Here is a 19,619-nt window from a genome sequence, read left to right on the forward strand (position 1 = left end):
TTATATGATGAAACGGTCGGGTGTGTTGGCTTTGTGTATCTTCGGGAGGCAGTAAAGATCTCCTGCGCGGGATGAGAGCACGTAGGATGCTCTGAAGGTCTGGATCAAAGATTTTAATCAGTCTGTTGAGTTGGTGGGTGTACTCTTTAGTCGGCTTGGTGGGTAACTGTCTGTAGTGTTCCTGGTAGTCAGCTGATGGTCAACTTCTTTACAGTAGTCCATTCTGTTCAGTATGACGGTGGCTCTTCCTTTTGAATGCTGGTTTGATGACAATAGTGCAGTTGGTCGAGAGCGCGGATTGCGCTGTGCTAGGGTGACATTCGGGGCTATCTTGTGAGCGCGGCTGATGAGTCTGGCATTGACATATTTCCTGACGGTTTGAGCATACATGTCAAGTCTCAGGCTGCTGCCTTCCTGAGGGGTCCGATTCGACTCTTTCATCTTCGATTGCTGCACTGCGATCTCTGTTGGCTGTTCCGTTTTGTTGGTCGCCTCATTGGGTTCGCTGTGACATCTTGGCATTTGTGGAATAACTCCCTGAGCCTCATTCGCCTGATGAATTCCTCTGGCGTCTGCCGTGAGACTGATGGGGTCCATTTTGGTTGTGGGACAGAAATTGAGCCCTCGGCTGAGAACTTCAATTTCTTCTGGTTGGAGGGTGTAATCCGACAAGTTGACAATGGACTTCCCTGGTTTCAACTGTGATACTGAGGAGGCTTGATTGTTGCTGATGGTGATGCCGGGTTTTTCAAGTTTCCTGTTCTTGGTGAGCATTAGGTGGCGTAGTTCTGTTGTCTCATCTGCTTGCCAGTGTCTCGCAGCTGGTCCATTGCGTCCTGTAATGTGGAGATGCTGGCGCTGGACTGCGGTGGGCAATGGACCAGTTGAACCAGGAACACTCCTCGTTACAATGGACGTCTCGGCACTCTACACCAGCATCCCCCAAGGCGACGGCATTGCAACAGCCTTGGTACTCAGCACTGACAACTGCCAATCTCCAAATACAATCCGACAACTCATCCACTTCATCCTGGACCATGGCTTCACCTTCGACAACCAGTTCTTCATCCAAACAGCCATGGGGACCAAGTTTGCATCTCAATACGCCAACATCTTCATGCACATGTTCGAGCAAGACCTCTTCGCTGCACAGTCCTCCAACTGACGCTAAACACTAGATACATCAACGACATTTTCTTCCTTTGAATTCAGTGAAGAATTACTGAAACGACTACACAATGACATCAACAAGTTCCGACCCACTATCAGACTCACCATGGACACGGTTCCATTCTTGGACACACGCATCTCCATCAAGGATGGACGCCATAGCACTTCACTCTACCGCAAGCCCACGGATATCCACACGATGCTCCACTTCTCCAGTTTCCAACCGAAACAAGTTAAAGAATCCACCCCCTACAGACAAGCACACAGGATCTGCTCAAATGAGGAGGAATGCTACAGACACTGAAAAACACCCTCGTAAGAACGGGATACACCGCTTGATTCATCGATCGACAGTTTCAACACGCCACAACGAAAAATCGCACCGACCTCCTCAGAAGGTGAACACAGGACACGACAGAGTTCCCTTCAGCGTCCAGTACTTCCCCAGAGCGATGACCTCCAACATCTTCATCGAACCCCTCATCATGTCATTGATGACAACGAACATCTCGCCAAGGCCATCCTCACACCTCCACTACTTGCCTTCAAACAGCCACCTAACCTCAAACAGACCACTGTTCACAGCAAACTAGCTAGCCCTCAGGAGAACAGCGACCACGACACCACACAACCCTGCCGCAGCAACCTCTGCAAGACATGTTGGATTATCGACATGGATATCATACATGAGAACACCACCCATCAGGTACATGGTAGATACTCATGCGACTCAGTTAACGTTGTCTACCTCATACGTTGCAAGAAAGGATGTCCAGAGGTGTAGTTATATTGGTGAGTCCATACAGACACTACAACAATGGATGAACGGACACTGTGCAACAATTGCCAGGCAGGAGTGTTCCCTTCCAGTCGGTGAACACTTCAGCAGTCAAGGACATTCAGCCTCCGATCTTCGGATAAATATTCTCCAAGGCGACTTACAAGACACACGAAAATGCAGAATCGAACAAAAACTGGTAGCCAAGTTCTGCACGCATAAGGACGACCGCAACTGGGATTTCTGGTTCACTTCACATTACATGTAACACCCACCATACCGTCCAGGTTTGGAGAATACTACTAATTGCCCTGGCTTGAAAAAATTCACATCTCGATTACCTGTAATTATCACGCACTCCACTCATACGGTTTGTTCCTCAGAAGACATGTTTACCTGTAAAGACTCACATCCCACCCATTTTTCAATTCTAATCTGTAATTATCTTGCAATTGTGTCTCTCCTATATCTGCTGAGATTGTGAACCTGCCTCCACTTCACCCGATGAAGCAACAGCGCACCGAAAGCTTGTGATTTTTAAATAAACCTGTTGGATTTTAACCTGATGTTGTGAGACTTCTTACTGTGCCCACCCCAGTTTCTCCACAAAGTACAAGTAGTTATATATTATGTTTTCATCATTTCCAAACAAAGCATAAGCTTCAATCCACAGTCCTGCAGGAACAATTGTGGGGACCCAGCAGAACCCCCAAGAATAACAAAATCATCAATTTTAACCTCTCATTTAACCATTTCTGGGATAAAAATCAAAAGATTAAAAAAATTTGACGCCAAGATATTGAGAGCATATGATTAATATTGGTTGTTTTCTGATGGGAGACTGCATACAGCATGGTCTTAAAGCCCAGTATTTTCAAATTAAACTAAATCTGAGAGTTTGAAATCTAATTTGAATCTAGCTATGCCATGGTACTGCATTTCCTAGATCAGGTTACTATGGCTCACTCAGCTAAATCGCTGGCTTTGAAAGCAGACCAAGCAGGCCAGCAGCACGGTTCAATTCCCCTACCAGCCTCCCCAGACAGGCGCCGCAATGTGGCGACTAGAGGCTTTTCACAGTAACTTCATTTGAAGCCTACTCGTGACAATATGCGATTTTCATTTATGATATTCACTCTGAGAAGCAAATAGATAGTTAGAAGAATAAAGTAACACCGAGAGGTGCAACTTTGTACCTATTCATTTTATGGCCTTGGTAATTGAAACTTTAAATGGTTTTCAATCAATACTGCACTTTATTGAAAACAACTAACAGAACGTATTCTGTCCATTTTCAGTATGGTGCATATGGGACCAACTGACAGGAGCTAAATACTGCATTACACACTTAAACGCCAGACATTTTACAGGTTCTCTGTACAGCTGTGCATTTTCAATATTTAATTTTCATACTTATTATCTCCTCACTTCATGTGAAGAGTCCCAGACGATTTAACATTCACCTGGAGTTTAGGATCAAGATGTGCATTCCGGCAAGAATGGTGAAAATAAAATAAGACATCTGGCAGAACAATTGTAGATTTTGTGGGCCAGAACTTCTAATAAGTGGTCATCACAGTCAGATTGCCACTCTGCTCCATTTTACTTATCTTAGTCAGGAACTGCACATTTCATGCCTGACCTTCCTCCTCATAAATGTGCAGCGCCGACAGGACCAGCGAATCATGCGCACGTGCTCTGGGGCTGCAAAACATTGGAGAGATCTGGGCGGAAGTGTTTGTGGCCCGAGCAAGGACAGTGGGGGAGGAAGTGGAGCCGGATCGATTGGTGCCGATATTTGGGGTTTTGGAGAAGCCGGAGCTGATGGAAGGGAGGAAGGTCGATGTTGTGGCCGTCGCCTCTCTGATTTCCCGGCGACAAATCTTACTGAAATTGGCGGTCCGCAATGCCACAAGGGGTAGCGGCCTGACTGGGTGACCTGTATAATTACCTTTGGCTGGAAAAAATAAAATACGAGTTAAGGGGTTCAGTGGAGGGTTTTGAGGCAAGGTGGGGGATGTTCGCGACCGTGTTTGAGGAGTTGTTCATCAAGAGGGTGGGGGGCCTTGTACAACCTATAGCCATTTGTTGGGAAGCCGGTTTCCCAAATTGTTTGTGTTATCACTTTTTATATGCGATTGTAATAAAATACATTTTTAACAAAAACATGCAGAGCAGCAGGTTCCCATAGTGCGTCAGTGTCAAAGGAAGCCCTTCCCCCTTTTTACGACATTAACTACGGAGAGGTAGCACTGTGGTTAGCACTGTTGCTTCACAGTGCCATGGCCCCAGGTTCGATTCTCACTGGGGTCACTGTCTGTGCAAAATCTACATGTTCTCCCTGTGTCCGCTTGGGTTTCCTCCGGGTGCTCCGGTTTCCTCACACAAGTCCCAAAAGATGTGCTTGTTAGGTAAATTGGACATTCTGAATTCTCCCTCTGTGTATGGCGCTGGAGTGTGGTGCTTTAGGGGATTTTCACAGCTACTTCATTGCAGTGTTAATGTAAGCCTACTTGTGATAATAATAAAGATTGTTATTAAATTTACAGATCCCAGCCACTTTGAGAAGCAATGGAGAAGTTAAGCGAGTTGGGGAGTAGAGGGGGTTATGTTAATGCCTTGTCACTTACATTATTAAGGTTTGTTAACGTCGAGTCAATTAGTGCTATGGTCAAGAGAAACAGGTAATGGATATTAATGGTCTTTGAGCACATGTAAATAGAGGATTCCAGGTATACGTAAATTGTCTGAGTCTGCAACCCTTTTTCATTAGTTGAAGGGGCACAATATTTGATTGTGCTTCAGCCCATGCTCCTGATCTTCAATCACCCCGGTGTTGGGATGGGTGGGGAGGGAGGAGGATGTCCTCGTGGGCCTGCACTTACGCCTTGCCAAGGTGCCCATTAACAGGTCCAGGCAGTCTGACCGGTTTGCTCCTCTACCGCAGCTGCATTCGTGAAGGGTGGCCCTAGAGAAGGAGCATGTGGTGTCCGCAGGTATACTCCATGCCTTCCATGACAGATGGGCGCCGTCACCCCTGGAATTGACATTTTGGTTTAGTTAGTTAAGTTTCTTTTGAAGTTTTGGTTTTCTGTTACAGTTCCACATCAGGGGCTTTCACTCCTCTTTAATTTGCTTATTTTATTGATCATTTGTTCTATCAAGGGAGTATATAATTAGAGGATTCCATGTGTAAATAAATTACCAGAAGCTGCAGCCACTTTCTCATTAATTGAAGGGGTTGTTCCTCAATGTTTGGTTACAATTGAGCCCCATGTTCCTGATCTTTGCTCACATGATGCAGAGATGGGCAGGGCAGGGAAGAGGATCTCCTGTGGATTTGGTCAAAGTGGCCATCAACAGCTCCAGGCAGTGGGCGGTCCAGGGGGTTGTCCGACCTGACTTTCTGCCCCTCCCACAGCTATGTTTGCAGGCAGATGGCCCTGAAGAAGAAGCACAGAGTGTCCACAAGCACAGAGTGTCCACAAGTACACTTGAGGCCTTACGTAACCAGTGGGTTCTACAGGGGCTGGGGTGCATCATCACCTGAATAACACACCATCTGAATTTGATTTGTTAAGTTTCCTTTAAAGTTTTGAATTTTTGTTACAGTGCCCCATCGGGGGCTCTCACTGTCACTTACTGACCGTTAGTTTAATCAATTAATTTTTTTTCTTACGCCAAAAGAGTATAAATAGTTGGGACACTGGATTTAGTAGGGAGAGAACTGAGAAACTGATCCCTGGGTAACTATTGGAACCATCCAAAGTCTCTAATTTGAATCAGAAGATCGGATGGTTCCAGATATATTGTTGGTAAATAACCTGGCGCATCTTATAATGCAAGGGTCAAGCTTAGCGATTATAGCTTTGTCAGCAATGGTGACAGCAATTTGTAAGGATCAATTAAAAGGAGAACTCAACCTAAACTGTATTTATTTAAGTGTGTCTTATTAGATAATGTATCAATACCAACATTCTAAGTAATCTTTGATAACACAGTGCAAATCTTGGAAAAGCAGAGTCACTAAATCACACCTTCATCTGTTATTTATGTTTTGCCAATGTAGCTAGTTTTTCTTAAACGCAACAAGTGTGGCTTTGATCCACAAATACTATTCAGCGACTTTAGAGCAAATGGAAGAGTCCAGTACCTCTTTGTTGAGAATGCTGGAGGGAGGTTTACCCTTAATGCCACCGTAATTGGCTGGGTCCATCCAAAGCAGAAACTCCCAGCAGCGAGAAAGCGAGATGGAGAGGGAGTGGAAAATCTCACGGGAATGAATGCTGTATTTTTGAAAATAAAAAGGATGAATAACTCAAACAGCTCATTTATTGCATCTATGGCACCATTCACTCGAACTCCAATCCCAAAGAGCTGGAAATCTCAACCTAAAAGGTTTTGAAATTTCCCAAACATCTATCTCAGTTAACCTGTTCGTTTAATTTCAGGTTTCGAAGCTACTTTGCTTTACTGAATCACATCAATATGCAGCCCAATTAAAAAAAACAATCAGTAACAACAGCCAAATCAGACACTTAAACATACAATTGCAGTGTCTGTGAATAGAAAATGTGAACAATTACTGCTGAAATCAATGGCTCATACAATATTACATTTCATCTCCAGTTGTCCTCAGTTACTGCCATAATGTCAGAATGTATCATACAAATCAGCACAAGGATTGAGTGATTATATATTGGGTCTGCTCAAGGCAAAAAGAACAGACATGTAATTATATCACACTGTCTCATATCCACAGGGTGTTCCAAAGAATTTTACAACTAATGTATTGTTTTTGAAGTACAATCAGTTAAAGTGGGAAAATGTGTCAGAAAACGGTCCACATAAAGCAAATAAACTACTGATTATACCCTTTTTTGGTGGCAGTTGAGGAACAAATATTGAAAAACTCTTGAATCATTTTAGCTTTTACCTCGACTTAAAGCAAGAAAACATGTCACCTGAATTGATTACGTATCTCTGACAATTCACCTCTGCTCTGAATTGCAAGTACAGATTCTGAATTCAAATACAACGGGTTTGGTTGAAAACCATCTGCCTCAGTATGACCAACTGAAACACCTCAGCCAGAAATATTGAGAGCTAGGGAATTTTGAGTTAGGGATGGCTGCAGTTCAATCAGATCAACTACAAAACAGGACAATGATACTACCCAAGTGGGAAGAATGCCACAGTATAATTTTAAAAAAAATGCAACATTCTTTCTTTGGAATTCACAGCAGAAAAATTACAATATTAATGATTTGATCTTCAATTTAAAAGGTACAGGCTCTTTAAAAAGGAGAAGTATTTTCCAAATTTGTAAAAAGGCTTACTGACTGATATTTTTCCTGTATTTAATTTTAAGGTGCTCCTCAAGAAAATTTAAAAATGTCCATGTGTGTAGGAATGCAGGCATTACCTCTTTGTGATGTATTCCACATATCCTATTGAATCCTCAGTCCGTCGCTTCTTGGTGCACAGCATTATACGGTTGAAATTGGCATAGATCACAGATGAACCCAACCTTTTAAACTCTGCTACCAGCCTATGTAGAATAAAAACACATAAATGTTGCATCCTCGTTACCAAATCACATTCAAGCCATTCAAATAGGATCCTCTGGTGGTCGTTTTTTTTTTTTTTTATAACCATACGTTCTTCACTGCCCTCCTCCACTTTTCATGCCATTGTACTCACATAACCATGTTACATTTAAATATTTTTCCAGTTCATGATAGGTCACTCACCCAAAACAAGGGGCTGGTTTAGCACAGGGCTAAATAGCTGGCTTTTAAAGCAGACCAAGGCAGGCCAGCAGCACGGTTCAATTCCCGTACCAGCCTCCCAGAACAGGCGCCAGAATGTGGCGACTAGGAACTTTTCACAGTAACTTCATTTGAAGCCTACTCGTGACAATAAGCGATTTTCATGTTTTTTCATCATCAACAGTGCTATCAAGCAGCACTTACTCAACAATAACCTGCTCCGGATGCTCAGTTTGGGTTCTGCCAGGGTCACTCAGCTCCTGGCCTCATTAAAGCCTTGGTTCAAACATGGACAAAAGAGCTGGATGCCAGAAATGAGGTGAGAGTGACTGCGCTTGACATCAAGGCATCATTTGACCAAGTATGGCATCAAGAAGCCCTAGCTAAACTAGAGTCAATGGGAATCAAGAGGAAAACTATTCGCTGATTGGAGGCATACCTGGCACAAAGGAAAATGGTTGTGGTCAATCATCTCAGCAGAACATCACTGCAGGACTTCCTCAGGGTAATGTCCAAGGGCCAACCATCTTCAGCTGCTTCATCAATGATCTCCCTCCCATCACAGGGTCAGAAGTGGGGATGTTTGCGATGACTGCACAATGTTGAGCACCATTTGAGACTCCTCAGATAATGAAGCAGTCCATGTCCAAATGCAGCAAGACCCAGACAATATCCAGGCTTGGGCTGACAAGTTGCAAGCTACATTCATGCCACACAAGTGGCAGTCAATGACCATCTTCTACAAAAGAGGATCTAACCATCGCCCCATGACATTCAATGACATGACCATCGATGAATCCCCCACAAACATCCTGGGTTTTACCACTGATCAGAAATTGAACTGGACTAGCCATATTAATACTGTGGCTACCAAAGACGGTCAAAGGCTAGGAATCCTGCAGCGTGTAACTCACCTCTTGACTCCTCAAAGCCTGCCCACTAACTCCAATGCATAATTAAGGAGTGTAATTGAATATTCTTCACTTGCTGGACGAATGCAACTTCAACAATACTCGAAGTTCAACATCATCCAGGACAAAGAAGCCACTTGGATTGCTACACCATCCACAGATGATCCAAACATTCACTACCTCAACCATTGACAAACAGTGGCAAGCCGTGTATACCATCTACACTGCTGGACTACGATTCCATGATTCAGCAAGATTCCTTAGGCAGCACCATCGAAACCCACAATCACTGCCATTCTGAAGGAGAAGGGTAACACATTTGGGAACATCACCACCTGGAGGTTCCCCTCCAAGTCACTCACCACCCTGACTTGGAAATATAGCGCCGTTCCTTCACTGTCGCTGGGGCAAAATCCTAGAACTCCCTCCTTAACAGCATAGTGGGTGTACCTACACCTCCAGGATTGCAGCGGTTCAAGAAGGCAACTCACCACCACTTTTTGAAGGACAACTAGGGATAGGCAATAAATTCTCGCCTAATCAGCAATGCCCACATCCCATAAATTAGTTTTTTTTTAAATTACCGCATTCTGCCGAGATATAAAATTAAGCAGCACTGACAAACACAAGTTCCATTTCACCCTTCCCCCTCATGCAGGACTTTAAAAACTCTTTCTTTTTATACAACATAAATGTTTATGTTATGTATGACGCTAGCCAGTGGAGAGTTTTCCCCCTTGATTTCCATTGACTATAGTATTGCTAGGGCTCCTTGATGTCACACTCAGTCAAATGCTGCCTTGATGTTAAACACAGTCACTCTCACCTCCCCTCTGGAATTCAGCTTTTTTTTTTCAGGTTTGAACAAGGATGAGTCAAATGGCTCTGGCAGAACCCCAAGCATTGGTGAACAAGTCACATTCCAGAGCAAGTGTGCAAGCGTTGCTTGATAGCACCGTCAGTGACACCTTCCAACACTTTCCTGCCGATTGAGAGTGGATGGAATTTCCCCAGGACATGATTCACCAGGACAATTTTCAAAATGGTCAGGTAGATGCCAGTGTTGGAGCTGTACTGGAAAGTTTGTCTAGAGGTGCACTATTTCATTTCTTGAACACAAGACATATTAGAGCTGGAGATTTTTAGTACCACAGACTAAGTATACAGTTCATTCGCTGTTTCTAGAAGGATCCTTCCTGTTGTCGTTATCATTTTGATCCATGGATGCTTAATGGACATATATCTTTGAGTTAAGCAGCAGAGAGAATGAGGAATTAAAAAAGTTGCAGCACAGTATATGGTGCTAGTTTTCGAACAGTGGGGTGGCACTCTGTTCGATTGGTTGGCTGGTGGCCAAAGAATTGGCCAAAAGGCCGTATTTTGTATGGTAACAGGTGGTGATTGGGTCCTACTCAAGTGGGATGATTTCCAGATACTCGAGGAAAGTGGAGTTGGAGAACTGGATGCTGAGTTAGGTAATTTGGACACTGTGAATTCTCCCTCAGTGTACCTGAACAGGCGCAGGAGTGTGGCGACTTGGGCATTTTCACAGTAACATCAATGCAGTGTTAATGTAAGCCTACTTATGACACTAATAGATATATATGTGGGGTGGGTGGGTTTAAGTGCTCGGATTAGGAATTAGATAAAAGTTAATCAGTTGTATTTCATTATAGTTCTTGTTATAAAAAGTAATTGTGTTTACATTTGCAAACCTGGTGACTGTAATTATTGGGCAGCCAAGGACCAAAGACTTTGGGATACTTTTCTAAGAATTATTGGTTAATTTAGTTGTGTTGAGACTCCAGCTCAAGGAGGGTTGGAATTGAACCCGCCCTAGCCCAGAGTGTCTCAACACTTGACATAATATGTAGTAAATCAAACTGGCTGGAGATGGGCAACTTGTGACGTTGGGAATGTAGAGGTGGGTCATTCACCTAGCACTTTTGGCGGAAGATGGTTGCAAATGGTTCAGCACTGCCTTTTGCACTCCTCCTCTGCTAAGGTATTTAATTCACAAATGGATATGGCTGGACTCCAGAGCCTTGTTCTGATCTGCTGGTTGTGGGATTACTTAGCTCTTTCTGTAAAATGCTGTTTCCACTAGTAAACATGCATGTGGTCTTGGGCTGCAGCTCACCAGATTGGCACTTAATTTTTAAGGTGCTGCTCCTGGCATCATTTGCTACAGTCCTCATTGAACCAAAGTTGGTTTCCTGGCTTGAAGGCAATGGTCGGGTAAGGATATAATCAGGCTTGAGGTTAATGTGTTTATAGTGCCCTTTATGATCCTTGGCCAGATCCGCAGTTTACGTTATGATCATTGGCCAGAGCCCCAAGCTGTTGGTGAGGTCTGATTAGGGACTAATAACGTTTTGTTTCAAGTCGAGATTTAAGACACTTCTCCAGCGAATAAAGGCACGGATTCCACAAGTATTGGACAAACAAAAATAAACCTTTTGTTTTTAAACGGGTAATTTAGCATGGCTAATGCACCTGAACTGCACATCTTTGGACTGTGGGAGAAAACTGGAGCACCCAGAGGAAACCTACTCAGACACGGGATTCACGCCATGCTGGTCGTAGGTCACGGGCAGCACCCCCCACCCACCCCGCGCTATTCTCCAGGCCCCGATGGGCCGAGCGGCCGTCCGTTTTTGGCCAGTCCCGCCCGCGGGAATCAGTCAACTGATGTACCGGCGGGACCTGGCAGGTAAGTTGGCGGGGGCGGTCCTCAGGGGGCCGCGTGGGGATCCGACACCCCCCCCCCCCCGGGGGGTTGGGGGGGCGGGGTCCCGGTGGCCTGGCCCGCGATTGGGGCCCACCAATCTGCGGGCGAGCCTGTTCCGTGGGGCCACTTCTTCCTTTGATGCCGTCCCCTGTAGGGCTCCACCATGGCCGGTGCAAAGAGAACAATACGCATGCAGCAAAATACGCCGGCCCTTTGGCGCATGCGCGGAACCACGGCAGCAGTTCCGCACATGCGCGAGATCACGCCGGCCCTTCGGCACCAGCTGGAGAATTGCGCACTTTTGGGGGCTGTTGACGCCGGAGTGATTGGCGCCGGTTCTCCCGCTAGCGTTGGGACTTAGTCCCCAGCAAGGAGAATCCCGGCTACTGTCTCTCACATGAGGGTATCCAATCTTCACCTTCAAAGATCTCGCCTTCAAATTCTAACCAAAAGTCACTCCAAATGAGACGGTTTCAACAATGGTGGACCCACCTCACAGGGTTTCAATCTTGTCTCCCGAGATTCTTTTCACCTGGATTCCCAACTATTCACTCGAGCACCAACTCACAAGCACAATTTCAGCTCTGTGAACATGCCACGCAAAACACAAGTGCTCAAATGTGCTCCAAGAATCCTCTTCAATTGCCAGGGCTTCTCCGGAGCCTTCTTTACTTAAAGTTTACCACCTGCAACCCTTACCAAACTTGGCAGCCGGTTTCTCTCCTCTTCTTTTAACTGACCTTTACTGGGGCCTGTTTCTCTTCCTTGTCTCTGTCCCTTTCCTGGGACTTCCATTTGGAACCTCTCCCTACCCAAGACACTACTCTTGTTTGGCATTTCCCCAGTCACCTGACCCGAGTTTTTGCATCTTTTCGGCCCCTTCTCGCTTTCTGTGCAGGCACACTGGGCTGTTCTGGACCCACAGAAATTACATATTGCAGAATTATGCACGTGCAGCATTTCTTGGCCTAAACAGAAAGTCCTAATTCCGAAGTTGAAGTTCCTGACCTCCGAACTCACCATTTTTCTATTTCGGAAGACCACAACACAATGGAGGATGGCCTCACAGTGAAGATGGGATTTTGCCTTCAGGAGGACTGTGTAATGGTCACCTCTCACAACATTTGACTATGATGCTACTGCTGAGTATCAAATCAGCATTTCCCAGCCTATCACTGACCTCATCTTCCTGGAGAGCTTCCCTCCACTGTCTCCAAGCTCACACAGGTCATCTCCTTCCCAAGATTCACAAACACTGTCCTGATAGACCCATTATTCACACCTGTTCTTGCTGCAAGGGATTAATTTCTTCCAATCTAGACTCTATTTTCTCTCCCTTTGTCCAGTATCTTCCCATCAACATCCAGTCTTCCAAAGCCTCCAACAGTTCAACAGTTCCAGATTTTCTGGTACTCGTGTTTTCTACCTCCTATGAAGGAGGCAGATGCAGGCTACGCGGGTTTGGAGATAGTGGAACGATGTTCTTTAGCTCAATGAGTTTGAGTTATCCCTCCCTTTTTGCAGGATATACTGGACATTCTTTGCTCCAGTCCCAATCAGATATCCCCTCCCTTTGTGATAGCTGTATGTGTCTCAACCATATCTTAATCCTACATTACACAGCATTGGCAAATGCCAGTCAGGAAAACACCTACAGAATTTTCTTTTCTATTGCAAAGGCATTGACTTCAAGTGCCAGAGCACTGCATGAATTAATTCTCTTTGGTCAACCATACCTTTGCTAGCAGACATGGGTACAGGCACCTTGTGCAACATTTATTATGGGCTCACATCAGTGATCTAGAGAGAGATAAGAATATGCACTCGGAGAGAGAAGGCGACGAAGGCCATTCGGTCCTTCAAGCCTGCTCTGCCATTCATTATCATAGCTGATCATTAACTTCAATTCCCTGATCCAGCCGTCCCCTCCATATCCCTTGATCCCTTTAGCCCAAGAGCTATATCTAATTCCTTCTTGAAATTACACAATGTTTTGGCCTCAACTACTTTCTGTGGTAGCAAATTCCACAGATTCACCACTCTCTGGGTGGTTAAGAAATTTCTCCTCACCTCAGTCCTAAGAGGTTTACTCCGTATCCTCAAACTATGACCCCTAGTTCTGGATTCCCCCACCATCAGCAACATTCTTTCTGAATCTATCCTGTCCAATCCTGTTAGAATTTTGTAGGTTTCTATCCCCTCTCTCTTCTAAACTTCAATAAATATAATCCTAACTGATATAGTCTCTCCTCACTTTGCTGCCATCCCAGGAATCAGCCTGCACTCCCTCCATAGCAAAAACATCTTTTCTCAGATAAGGTCACCAAAACTGCATAAGAACAAGACTCCTTAAAAGCAAACATGCAAAATTTTAAAAGAAGAATGTGTGGATACATAAAAATATCAATTTCATCCTTCAGAAAATGCAGATTGGTTTACAAGGCGCTTGCACTTTATTCTCAAGACATCTGTTTTCATACACCATTTTTAAACTTACTGCAGAAACAGCTTCTTCATCATATTGTGGAGAATACGGTGCAGTGCAGGGTCATACAGCAGTGAGGAGGGTGATCGCAGCCAACGGTAAAAGTGCATCACTTGGTTATCAGCATACACATTCTGATAGTGGGTGATTTCCTTCACCCAGCCAACAACCATACTTTTCAAAATTCTAGAAAAACAGGAATACACTCAGGAGTAATGAAATTATGGTTTAAGCACGGACAGTCGAAAAAGATTGACCACTAAGCTCTCAGAACATCACTGGTTTGGTCCTTCATGTTGCACTAGATTACTGTAAGAAATTACTAACGGGTAGCTGAATAGTTGAGGAAAATAAAACGTCATGATGGCGCCGGTGTGAGCTCCTTGCCAACTTGCTCAGAGTATCAATGGCAGAGGGGCAGAGAAGGCATCCATCTGCCCAGTCAACTGCAGGTAAATAAGTTGCAACGCCCAAAAGGAAGCTCCCAATCGGCATCATCTCACCCACCTTCATCAACAGTTCTGGCTGGTTGTTTGTAGTAAAGAACACAATTACAGTAAACACAGCACAGCCCAGTGTCAGGAAGTGTACCAAGTTGAGAGCTGCACTTCCAACAGCTTGTTAAATATTTACTGTTCAGGGTACAGAAACACATGAGACTTTGTCTCAAATTCTTACTGCCTTCTCTCCTATCATCTTGTAGGCCGTTGTGGATAGACAATAGTAGGCCTATATCACATCAGCACATAAATTACCAAATTATTGAACAGCTTTAGTCATTTACCTTTCAATGAGCGAACAATAAAAGCAATAATTTACTTAAAAATCTGTATAAAGAATTAAGACTTATGCAAATTAGTTATTCAAATCACTGTTCAGATTGATCAGTGTCCAAACCCGGTTGTAGGGACCCAGTAAACCTGCTGACAACTTGCCCGCTCCCCACAGAAATACCTGAATGTGTTGGAGCACAACGCTGCCTCGTCATAGCTGGCAAGTGCATTAGCTGCTTGGTTACCAGCCATCATGTCTTCGAGTGAAGCTTGCTGGATAACATCAAAGCTGACACCAATACTGGATGCTCCCTCCATATCGTTAATGTGATGGGACTGAAGGATAGTATTCACAGCCAAGCTCTGAATATCCAACTCCACAGAAACTAAGGAGAGAATATTTTTAAAGTTACAAATAAAGGGAGCCACTATGTATATATATCATTATTTAAGATTTCACAAAATTCGTAATTGTGACAGAATGCTATTCCAAATTAAAACTGAACAAAGTTTAGAGAAGGTAAACTCTTGGGCAAAGGCTGGTTGCATTCCTATCAGCCAGCTCGAGAGTTGCAATGTAGAAGTTGCAACTTTCAGTGCCAGGAAATCAGAACTTGATGATGCTGACAGGGAAAAAGTATCCGGTGGAGGAGGAGAACATTTCAGACTACTTTAAGAAAAGCACACACAAAAAAATCAAAGGAGGGCGGCATGGTAGCATAGTGGTTAGCACAGTTGCTTCACAGCTCCAGGGTCGATTCCCGGCTTGAGTCACTGTCTGTGCGGAGCCTGCACGTTCTCCCCGTGTCTGCGTGAGTTTCCTCCGAGTGCTCCGGTTTCCTCCCACAGTCCAAAGATTGTGGTTAGGTGGATTGGCCAGGCTAAATTTCCCTTAGTGTCCCAAAAAAAAAGGTTAAGTGGGGGTTACTGGGTTACAGGGATAGGGTAGAGTTGCAGGCTTGAGAAGGGTGCTCTTCGTAAGGACCGGTGCAGACTCGATGGGCCGATGGCCTCCTTCTGCACTGTAAATTCTCTGAAAACAATTGATAGTTAGAGATATAGAGTTACAGGTAAATTGCAGGTAATAATGAAACTCAATGGAAGCAAACCTGACCTCAAGACAAATTTGGTAATTCTATTCGATAACTTCATGCAGAAAATGTCAACATGGCGTCCAATTGTGGCGAGCAATTTGTATTACACAGGCACCTGTGCTACATATAGACATGGGTATGAATTAGATAGGTGAATGAACTGACATGGAATGTCACATATGAAGATACTGCGCAAAGGAAATACATCGAAGGACTGTGTGCAGGAAGTATCTCCAGCTTCAGCTCATGGAAGCTCCGGTTTTGGAGATGGAGACTCTTGGAGCATCCATGAGGCACAGAATATCATAACTAGTACATATATATAAGCGGTCACACCGCAGTCTAAGACTCCACAGGCAGGAAGGGAATGGGTGACCACCAGGCAGAGCGAGAGGACAAGGCAGGCTGTTCAGGAATATCCTGTGGCCATTCCCCTGAAAAATAGATGTACCTCTTTGGATACTGTTTGGGGGGGGGGGCAAATGGCCTCTCATGGGAAAGCAGCAACAGCATTACGATTGGTTCTGCTGCTCAGGAGTAAAAAGTGTGGAAGTGCAATAATCATAGGGGATTTGATTGAAAGGGGAATAGGCAGGCATTTCGGTGGCCGCAAATGAGATTCCAGGATGGCATGTTGTCTCCCAGGTGCTTTGGTCCAACGTGTCTCAGAGCGACGACAGGACATTCTGGAGGGGAGAGGGTGAACAGCCAGTGGTCATGGTACACATGGTACAAACAAAGAAAACTGACAAGGTCCTAAAAGCCAAACATAGGGAGTTTTTTTTAAATAAATTTTTTTATTGGGTTTTTGAACAAAGTATATTTACTGCTATGTACACAGGATAAGAGACATATACACACACACACACACATATATAGAAGAGAAGGGCACACCCAAACATACCAAAGAAAAGAAAATAGTAAATAATAAGAAAAAATAAAATAGAATAACTGGGAGGGTATTGTGCACCAGCTCAACAGCAGCAACTCTGTACACCTGGCAAAATTATTTACAACACATAAATGGACGACTGTTGGTGGGGTGGGGGGTCCTGGACGGATCTCGCTGCCATCCCGCGCTCACCTCCGCTTCTGCTGACCCTCCTGTCTTTATTCTCCTCGTTCCCTGCTCCTGGAGATGCCATGTTCGTTATTGTATCCCATGCCTTCCTTCCAGCTCTCATTTCCCTGCCTCCCCCCCCACCTCCCTGGTTCTCCTCTCCTGTTCCCTGCTCTCTTCCCCCCCCCCCCCCCCCCTGGTTCTCCTCTCCTGTTCCCTGCTCTCTTTCCCCCCCCCCCCCCCCCCCCCCATGATTCACATGTTCTGGTCTTGCTCCGGACTTGCAGGGTACTGGCCAGCCTTCTTCGATGCAATGTCCAAAGAGGTGGGGATGAGGGTGGAGCCATGCCCAAAAGCGGCGGTCTTCGGGGTTTCAGACCAGCCAGATCTATTCCTGGGGAGGAGGGCGGACTCCCTTGCCTTTGCCTCCCTGATCGCCCGCCATAGAATCCTGTTCGGCTGGCGGTGAGCAGCACCACCCAAAGCCGCAGACTGGCTGTCCGACCTCTCGGAATTTCTCCAAATGGAGAAAATCAAATTCGTCATCCGAGGGTCAGACGACGGCTTCCACAGAACGTGGGGGCCATTCACGCAATTGTTCCAGGACCTGTTTGTAGCCAACGAACAAGCGGAAAAATAGCCAGGTAGCCAAGAATCAGGAGAAAGAATCAAACAGGGCCACAGTGATGGGAACGGAAAAAGGAATGTTAAAAGGACAAGCCTCAAGGTTTTGTGCCGCAGAACATTCACAATAAAGCGGGTGAATTGATCGTGCAAATAGATGTCATATAGCGCATCACCTCCATGCCCCCAGAATGCCTTGATCCACTGCAATTCGCATACCGCCGCAACCGGCCCACAGCAGACGCCATTTCCCTGGCCCTACACTTATCCTTAGAGCATCTCAACAACAAGGACTCCTACATCAGACTCCTATTTATTTATTTTTCAATAAATATTTTATTGAGGTATATTTGGTATAGAAACAACAACAAAATAGACAAGATACATGAAACCATAAACATAGTGCAAAAACCGTTAATCCACTCATACAGGTCCCACCCTCATTACCCCCCCCCCCCCATTCTAACCTAAGCCACTACCCCCCCCCCCCCCCCCCCCCCCGGGCTGCTGACGATTAATTTTCCGCAAAGAAGGTGACGGTTGCCACCTCCAGGTGAACCCTAACAATGAACGTCTCAAGGCAAACATAATTTTCTCCATACAGAGAAAGCTACCCATGTCCGATAGCCAGGTCTCTGACTTCAGGGGATTTGAGTCCCTCCATGCCAAAAGTATCCATCTCCAGGCTACCAGGGAAGCAAAGGCCAGAAGGTCTGCCTCTTTCTCCTACTGGATTCCCAGATCCTCCAACACCCCGAAAATCGCCACCTCTGGACCCAGCGCCACCCGTGTTTTTAAAACCGTGGACATGATGTCAGCAAACCCCTGCCAAAATCCCCAAAGCTTGAGACATGTCCAAAACATGTGGACATGGTTCGCGGTCCTCCCACACATTTTGCGCACCTGTCCTCCACCCCAAAGAATCTGCTCATCTGTCATGTGAGCCCGGTGAACAACATTAAATTGTATCAGGCTGAGCCTGGCACATCAGATGCGTTGACTCTAATCAACGCATCTGTCCATAAACCATCTTCTATCTCACCTCCCAGCTTCTCCTCCCACTTGCGCTTCAGCTCCTCGGTCTGCATCTCCTCCGATCCCATAAGCTCCTTACAAATGTCCGAGACGCTCCCTTCTCCTACCCACCCTCTGAAAATTACCCTGTCCTGAATCCCCCTCAGCAGTAGGAGCGGGAAGGTTGACATCTGTTTACGTAGGAAGTCCCGCACCTGCAGATACCTGAATTTGTTTCCCCATGCCAACCCAAATCTCTCCTCCAGCGCCCTCATACTCTGAAAGCTCCCCTCTATGAACACATCCACCATCCCCTCAATCCCCGCTCTCCACCTTACCTGGAACCCCCCATCCATACTCCCTGGGGCAAACCGGTGGTTATCACAAATTGGGGCCCAGACTGAAGCTCCCACATGCCACCTCCACTGGCCCCAAACTCTCAGGGCAGCCACCACCACGGGGCTGGTGGAGTAACATGCCGGCGGGAACGGCAGAGGCACAGTTACCAACGCCCCCCAAATTAGTGCCCTTACAAGAAGCCGCCTCCATCCGCTCCCCTGTCGACCCCTCCCCCACCACCCACTTCCTGATCATGGCCAGACTCCTATTTATTGACGACAGCTCCGCCTTCAACACCATAATCCCAGCCAAACTCACATCAAAGCTCCAAAATCTAGGACTTGGCTCCCCACTCTGCAACTGGATCCTCGACTGAGAAGTCTGAGAACACGCACGAACAGACTCAAAAACAGCTTCTTCCCCGCTGTTACCAGACTCCTAAATGGCCCTCTTACGGACTGACCTCATTAACACTGCAGCCCTGTATGCTTCATCCGATGCCGGTGCTTATGTAGTTACATCGTATACCTTGTGTTGCCCTATTTTGCATTTTCTTTTATTCCCTTTTCTTTCCATGTACTCAATGATCTGTTGAGCTGCTCACAGAAAAATACTTTTCACTATACCTCGGGAAATGTTACAATAAACAAATCCAATCCAATCCAATTCCAATGGTCTACGAACGGCTGGTGGAATTCCTCAACAGCAAGTTCCAGCAGAAGAAGGAGGCCTTTGAGGACCTGGCTACGGCGGTGAAGCCGCTTAGGGAGGCAATTGAGTGCGTGAAGCAGAGGCAGGAGACACGGGGCCTGGCGATCCAAAGGGTGGAGGATTCGGTGGGGGAACATGAGGATCGGTTGACCTCAATG

General features: G+C 45.6%; 1 protein-coding gene across 2 annotated transcripts in view; it reads right to left on the reverse strand.

Moving 5' to 3' along the window:
- pole (polymerase (DNA directed), epsilon) overlaps positions 1-19,619 on the reverse strand; it is a 157,441-nt gene that overhangs the window by 19,940 nt on the left and 117,882 nt on the right. For both annotated transcript variants that reach the window (XM_038776503.1, XM_038776577.1), the window contains 4 exons: positions 14,801-15,005; positions 13,859-14,032; positions 7,374-7,499; positions 6,102-6,234 (listed from right to left, as the gene is read on the reverse strand). In XM_038776503.1, coding sequence (XP_038632431.1) covers positions 6,102-6,234; positions 7,374-7,499; positions 13,859-14,032; positions 14,801-15,005 — 638 coding nt within the window. The remainder of the gene's footprint in view (positions 1-6,101; positions 6,235-7,373; positions 7,500-13,858; positions 14,033-14,800; positions 15,006-19,619) is intronic.

The sequence above is a fragment of the Scyliorhinus canicula genome, chromosome 1, assembly GCF_902713615.1.
Source record: "Scyliorhinus canicula chromosome 1, sScyCan1.1, whole genome shotgun sequence".
Lineage (NCBI taxonomy): Eukaryota > Metazoa > Chordata > Chondrichthyes > Carcharhiniformes > Scyliorhinidae > Scyliorhinus > Scyliorhinus canicula.